At 37.4% G+C, this 8019-nt stretch overlaps 1 protein-coding gene and 1 pseudogene across 1 annotated transcript; one reads left to right on the plus strand and one right to left on the minus strand.

Moving 5' to 3' along the window:
• Positions 1-100: 100 nt before the first annotated feature.
• Positions 101-7297, plus strand: LOC113664854 (uncharacterized). Its single transcript, XM_027180474.2, has 3 exons — positions 101-3686; positions 5458-5581; positions 6477-7297. The coding sequence occupies exons 1-3, from the start codon at positions 3142-3144 to the stop codon at positions 6702-6704; spliced, it is 897 nt and encodes a 298-aa protein (XP_027036275.2). The 5' UTR covers positions 101-3141; the 3' UTR covers positions 6705-7297.
• On the minus strand, positions 2015-2608 carry LOC149050687 (phospholipase ABHD3 pseudogene; annotated as a pseudogene).
• Positions 7298-8019: the final 722 nt, after the last annotated feature.

The raw sequence follows: 8019 nt of genomic DNA on the forward strand, positions 1-8019 counted from the left end.
GCGGGAGAGGAGCATTCCACATAAATGATTTTGCCAATTTTCCTTCCTTGAGTGTCGACGTGAGACTCAGCTGAAAAAAGGAGACTCTATTTCCAAGCTTTTAATATACAAATGAGCTTCAGTTGAAAGATTTGAATGGAAACACAGGGAATATTAGTAATAATGAAGATAATTCATAATACACCACAGGCGGCCCAAGCTCACGTCTCGAGAAAAAGCCAACGATAAATTCATGAACGCGTCACGCGTTTTGTGACTCGGTGTTGAGTTACGGGAGGAACCGTTGAAAATTTGAACACGTTATAAGGAATAGTATGGGGAACGAAATATGGTCGATTTACAACGATAAATATTTCGAAATATGAATATTTTATACGTAAAATCAATAAAAAACTTACTCATGCCCTGTGTATCCGTCGCGTAGTTTCTGGCGATTTCTGCCGTTTTAAGCTTGCTTTGCCATCACTGTTATCCATGTCAAAAGACGAGAAAGAAGCAAACTTGGGAATTCAGGTAGAAAACACTCGTTTCCAGCGAAATGCGCGTGAAGTTTTGGTATTTAGACATGTCCCAGGGTGCAGCGATCTTAGATCGTAAAGTGTGACTGAGAAAAATGCCGATCGGGAGGATTTTCGGGGCGCAAACCACCTCCGCGTAGACCACGGTCGAAATCTGAGTGTGTAGCCTTGACTTCGTCTTTTGACATGGATAACAGTGATGGTAAAGCAAGCTTAAAACGGCAGAAATCGCCAGAAACTATGACGGATACACAGTGCATGAGTAAGTTTTATTGATTTTACGTGTAAAATGTTCATATTTCGAAATATTTATCGTTGTAAATTGACCATATTTCGTTCCCCATACTATCCCTTATAACGTGTTCAAATTTTCAACGGTTCCTCCCCTAACTCAACACCGAGTCACACAACGCGTGACGCGTTCATGAATTTTCTCGAGACGTGAGCTTGGGCCACCTGTGAATACACAAGCAGCCCTCTGCAAACTTTTTCAATGGGCAAAAATTCTTTTCACTATATTTTAGCCCCATACGATGAGTCCAGCACTTAAGTGGTTGGGTTCCAAGAGATAACCTGTCAGCCATTTAGAAAATACAGAGGGCATAATAGAGACAAATTAGTCTCTTCTACAGCTTTGGATGTGTTTATAGCCAGAACATTTGATTCTATCAGTGTGCTGCTAGACCCAGTAGTATGAATGAGTACCTAGAAACTACCAGAAAAAAAGTTGGAAAAGTTGTCTGGTCACTCCTGGGAATTAAAGGCATAAGAAATAAAAAACAAAGCCAGTCAAAAAGATTGTGCAATACTGTACATTGCTTCCTGACTAACAAAAGTTAAACTAAGCTGTAGTACAATCCTTGTCTATCAAAAACCTTTTAATTGTAATAATATCTTCAAATTTGTCAAAAAAAATTTTTGTAAGTCATAAACAACTTGAGGATTTCATAATATGAAATATCCTTTACATCTCCTTGGTCCATACTTGCATCCTGCCCATGTTTTGGGTGAATAGAGAATAAAAACTGTCTTATCTAGATTTCTTAATCACAAAGAAACATAAATATGCACAAACCCAAACAGGGTAAGTTAAAACCTCTCTCAATTTCTTTAAAAATTTTCTTAATTATTGTAAAAGAATCTCAATAGGTGATCTCTATGAAGATGGTACTTGTAGGTATTAGTAATTTTCCTTGGATTCATAACATAGTTATATTATTTCATCAACATATTGATTAACCCTATAACTTCCAAGCTTTGATTGTTAATTCTCCCCTCTAGCTGCTACACATTTTCTTGTTAAGTAATTGGGAGAATATTGAGTTAGATCAAGATACTGATTTTGACCTATTAAGTTTGAGAATCCTCATCGCCTGCTTTTATTAGTTATGGATATTAAAGGGAGAAGTCACATGTTGATCACTTGTGGGAGTTGAAAGGTTATTCAAGCAAAATGGTTACAAATTTTTCTATGAAATGGCAACATTTCTGTTCACTCAGTTCATTAAGGAGCTGTCATGTCTTCCCTGTGACCAGTGTTCAAACAAAGCTTGAGAGTATTGAACAATGACCTTTTCCATCAAGCCTGCTCCACGTGGAAACAAGCCTTCGGTAAATCCTACATGTCCACCATGTTTGGTCAACACCATCGCAATGTTAGGACACCTAGAGAGTAATTCAAATGGAATTGACTCCTCTGGAGCAAATGGATCATCAGCAGCATTTAAACACAAAAGTGGTATATTAATCTTGCATAATGGCTTAGTATGTAGTGTTGCTGCTGCATAATATTCATTACAGTCTTTAAACCCAGACATTGGTGCAATAATTTTATCATCAAATTCTCTCACAGTGCTTGAATTCAACCCAGAATTGATATCACAATTAAGCTTTAGAGTCATTTCTTGAAATTTTGTTGATGACAAGTGTTCCTTCAATACGTTTTGCAATAGTTTTGTCAAATGACGATTGAATAAAAGGCGATTCAAAGGTTGCTCTAAGGAAGTGGAGGTCTTGAACAAATCCCATGGAGTGGAGATTATCGCGGCTCCAAGAATTTCATCAGTGATATCACTTTTTCCCTCAGCCATTTTGCACAAAAAGTTAGTAAGTATTATACCACCGAGAGATATTCCTGCAACCATCACAGGACGGCGAGGTTGTTTATTTTTCAGATGACTAATGACATATTCCAGGTCTTCTGTGTCTGCCGCACAACATACCCGAGGCGTTTTCAACTGCAAGCCACCTAATCCTCTGTTATTCAACACAACAACAGCGCAGTTAAGTTTCTGAGTGACGTGCAGGACAAAATGAAGAACATAGCCAAGTTGGCTTGTACCAGTCAAACCAGGTAATATAAGTACAGTGAGAGGATTGGTGGGGTTTTTCGTGTTACACCAGTCCAGCGCAATCTCTCCGCCATCACGAGTGCCAAGTATCTCTCTCTCATAAGTTACTACAGGGTGCGATTTCAAGACACCGCCTACAACAGTTTGCGCCCGGCCACCATAACACCAAATTGTTGGCCAATATAGCTCGGTGGCAAATGGGCAACGTTGCTTGATTAAGCGGTGAATGAACGATCCTGGCTTAGCAATGATCTTTGGTTTTCTTACGACAAATGTTAGATAAAAAACTATATAAAGAGAAGCTGCGCTCATCGCCGAAAAATAGAACTGGGTTAAAATCTCCATTATTGCGGGACGGTCTGACCGTGCACGCCTGGGTCGATACCTTAGCAACCAAGCCTTACCGAGCTGATTGCAAAATGGCGACTAGTCTAACTGCGCGAAGGGCCTCGAATTTACTACAAAGAAATGTACATTGTCGCTTTGTCACTCAAAACTTCATCTTTGGTGTGTGTAGAAACTGTTCTACTACAACGGTAGAAATTAAAAATGATAATACGTCAGTAGAAACGGCGCCAAAAATGCAAGAGGACGAGGAAAAGAGAAAAAGGAGAGACGAGGGTAAAAAACTACATGCTATATATCACATGAAAGTGAACAAAATCGCTGCGGAATTCCTCATGAAACGACAAGAGGAAGAAATGAATCTAAATCAAGAAATGCTTAAGAAGAAGGAACTGCAAAAGCTGGAGAAAGAAATGCACGACCGGATTATTGAAAGTGTCCATCTTGAGAACGAGCGAGTAAAACAACTAAGGTAGATATTATTTTTTGTCAAACTCTATAGTCTTGCTAAAACTGAAAAGGTGCTCATAACGCAAGATATAATTAACAATATTAGATAAATTAACTTTATCAACCAGACTCTGATCTAGAAAACTTGGAAAATCAAAGGCAAGTGTCGTACAAATGTACGAGGTATATTGTAACACTGGAATTGTACTGCAGTTGCTCATCTGGCTGCCGCTATTCTTGAAAAGGTTGAAGGCTGTGAGAAAAATTGACCAAAATTCTTGCCTTCAATTAATTTTGGTCAGTAATATGCTACTGATCCTTAAATATTTGTCCATTTCTTAATGTTTCGTACAAATCACTTCCTTGTTTCACCATATACCTTTTGAACACAAAAGGGACACGCCTTAAGGAGACTCTTGCCGTAAACAAAGTTGACTTTTGTACAGAAATATTCTATGCTCGATTATTCTCTTTCAAATGTCACTGCTGATTCCTCAAGATTGTAAAATTTTTTGTTACATTACCATGAAAGTGACGAATGACAAATCCATGGTGGTATTGTGGAGGGAGTTTTGTCTCAATTGAAAATACATATGTATGGAAAATAATCCTGTGAATCCTTACCCCCAAATTAATTAATTTGAATTTTGTGACACATACAGAAAAGCTCATGTCAGATGGTCAACCCAATTTAATGCATCATCATATACAACATTTGAAATTGCTTCTACTATGTTTAAACTTCAGAGCCTGATTGTTTTAAAGTTTTATTTATTTCACTCTTATGATCTCTACAGTTATCATAATTCTCCCTACTGTCTGCTGTACATTTCTTGTAATTTTAGTTTGGAGAGTTTGGTGTTGGATCCAACGACGATCCCTTAGTTGATATTTTTGTTATTATCATCACATGTCTGCTTGATATTGTATTAATTAGGGAAGAAGAAATTTTTTCCTGGTCGCTCCTGAGGAAAAAAGGTTTTAGAAAAAGATTCTAATATGTACAGCTTTAGAGGTCTCTTCTCCAATTTTCACAGTTTAGAGCCTGACTGAATGAAAGCTTTCAGGAAAATATGTGTGTGTCAGACATCAAGGACCTAAAGTAAATGAAAGACTTGAAACTTTATGTAAAAACTGACAAGATTAGGAGATGTGATAAAAAATTTAGGAGACAATTCTTGAAGTTTGCACAACAAGGGTAAAGAATATAAATTTAGGTAATTATCTCTTTCCTAATATTGTGACTTAGGCAACAGTTAGTTCATGGCAAATCCTACATTCCAATCACTGCAAGCTCTTTGTTTTAATTCATTCACGACAAATGAAAGGTGTAAGTTGCCACAGTTGAATTTCTTGGTCTCTACTGGCAGTTATACTGTAGGTGTTAGTCTACTGTAGAGCTTTAACCCTTTACCACATAAAGTCATTGAAATGCAACTTCTCTTGATTATATCCAACATTATCCAGCAAACAGGTAATGAGAATACTTTAACTTATTAGGTACAGGTTGTCATCTGGATCTCACACCAAATTCTGGAAAGCAATTTGTAAGGAAATGTAGTGCAGCTGCATGGCAGAATTAACAATCAGATCTTGGAAATTGAAGGGCTAAAAGCAATGGGAGGTTTTACCAAATACAGTTGTCACTGATTGAAGAAAGAAAAAGAAGAATCAACTGACTCTAAAGCTTTAGTTTCAGAACAGTTGCGACCAAAGAAAAATCAACTGCTACTGAAGGGGCTGTTACTTGTAATGTTGGACTATGTGACTGTTTTCTTTCTTTTTTATTCCAGAGAGAAAAGACTTGAAAATAAAAAGCTAGAGGATGAAGAACGCGAGAAAGAAAAGGAGCTTTTAAGGAGGGAATGGGAGGCTAAACAGAGGCAGGAAAGAGTTGAATTGGTGAAAAAGCTGACTGTAAGTACTGTTAGTTTTGTTACAAGGGAAAGTTAGGGACTGATGTGAATAATTTGACGTCAAATGTATGCAACTGCCGACTGAGGCATGAATAAGAAATTCAAGTTCAACACGACCCTTTAACTTTCCAAAAACAGTGACTGAAACAGAATTTCTGCTTACAATGCAAATGTAAAGAAAAATATAAATTAGGGAATTATCAGTTGATCCAATTTACCAAATTCTCCAAGCCAACATCAGAAGAATTGTTCAGCAGATGGTAAGGGGAAGTACTAAATGAGATATTGGGTGTGAAAGAGTTAACTTTGTTTAGCTTTACAAATCTTTAGTATGAAGATCATACTTTCATTCCACCGTTAATATGTTCATTGTATAATTTTTTCTTAAGTTCATGTCTTTCAAGTGGGTGATTTGCATTCATACAGTGGTAACTGTTAGTAGTATTAAAGCAAAGAAACACTGAAAGGAAAAAATCCTCTTGCTGCACATACAAGCAGTTTGGTTGATCTGAAGCTCTCTTTTGAGGTATATTTTGGGGCTAAATATCATGGGTACTGCATAAGTAAGTGGGAAGCACAACAGGACTTGCACTCAATACCACAAGATTAACCCTTTAACTCCAAGAAATGATTAACATGTAACCTCTCTCTACAATACCCATACAGTATCCAGTAAACAGGTAATGAGAATACTAAAACTTATCAGTTAAAGGTTGTCATCTTAATCAGTAACACCAAATTCTTGTAACTAATTTACAAGGAAATTTGTAGCAGCTAGAGGGGAGAATTGACAATCAGATCATTGGAGGTAAAGGGATAAGACATGCACATTACACTTGCCCCTTTGAAGGTGACAATCAAGTTGATTTTCGTGCTTTTATTTCATTTTTGTGCAGGAAGAAAGCAAAAACTGGGTGACTGAAGAAAACCTAGAGGAGAAGATAGCTTATTGCCTGGAAAATGAAACAAACTACAACTTCGCCATAACACCATCAGGGGAGAGGATTTATTCAACCACTCCTCCTGGCTGTATAGACTCTGAGGAAAATACCCCGGGCCCTGCAGCTTATTACCCAAAAGGACTTCCTTCAAACCTTGAAAAACAAGAAGTGGATGGTTATTGAAAGAACAAACTGAAAGCAGTACAATACCTTGTACACGTACACAATAAAGAGGAGTGTAAAACAAATTTTACAGGTGCAACGCACCTGACTGAGTAATGCCTCCTGAGCCTTCAAGTGCAACTAACTAAAAACTTTACCCTCCTAATCTTCAATTAAAAAATTTATGAAATCTCATGCATCTTGTGCACTAGGGAAAGGTATCTTCATTTGGTCAACAAATTGTTAGAGAAATTTTAAGGAAACACTTATAAGTAACTGTCTGTTGTTCACAAACATTGATGGCTAACTTCGCTTTTTGGCTAACTTCCATCTCCCCCTTCCTAATTTCAAGCATAAGCACGCATTTTATTCACAGAATACTTTGGACAGTCAATGGAGCGATGGAACCAAACAGAAAATTGAGAGGAACATCTTTACCTAGGAATTTCCACCAGCTATTCAGGCTGTACTTCTGTTGGCTAAACTCTTAAGATTAGAACCATAGGAAAGACTCTCACCATTCAGTTGTAACTAACACAAAACCTCACTTAACAGTTCAACTACATCAATTCTTTATTAGTGAACTGGAGTTGAGAATAAAAAACTTATCAGCTAGAGGATGTTTTCCTTTCAATAGCATAAAAATACATTAAACTCTCTGCTTTTTTTTTTTTTTCTTGAGAAAATGATTATGAGAAATGTATGTAGACTGTAAGAATTGATTTTGGGAATGAGAGGGTTTCGGGTGAAATTCCTGGAAAAATCACTCCGAGTCCTGGAAAAGTACTTGAAAATTTGTTTCTGAAAATGGGTGTGAACCTTGTGTTTGAACACTTACATGCATTAAATTGAACACAATGACCAGTGGTACATGTAGAGGTAAAGTCTGGACACAGGTGGAATGGCCTATAAATTGGCACAGCTCTCCTTACCATGAAGCCACAAGGAATATTGCCACTAATCCTGGATGGAATCCCTGTCTTTTCAGGTTAACCTAGCATTTATGTCGGGCTTTTTGGATAGTTCATTTAAGTTCATGAGAAGGACTAGCCCAAGAACACAACACCATAGATTGTGAGGAGGCTCTTTTATTTGGAGAAGTCTGTTAAGCAAGTAAACCAAAAAAATCAGAGAAAAATAAAACAGATGTCAATGCGCTACAGGGAGCTCTGGAAGTGAGGTGCAGAACAGGACTCCCAGAGCTCAATCTTAGCTGTGCACAATCATCAATTTTTTTTTCACTTATTTTTTTTTACTTGCACAATGGACTTTGCTGCAAAGGAGGGACTGCTTGTTGACCAACTACATGATGACTTTGCCAAGTCATGAACCCCTC

The sequence above is a fragment of the Pocillopora damicornis genome, chromosome 2 (genome assembly GCF_964200805.1).
Source record: "Pocillopora damicornis chromosome 2, jaPocDami1.2, whole genome shotgun sequence".
In the NCBI taxonomy this organism is placed as follows: Eukaryota; Metazoa; Cnidaria; class Anthozoa; order Scleractinia; family Pocilloporidae; genus Pocillopora; species Pocillopora damicornis.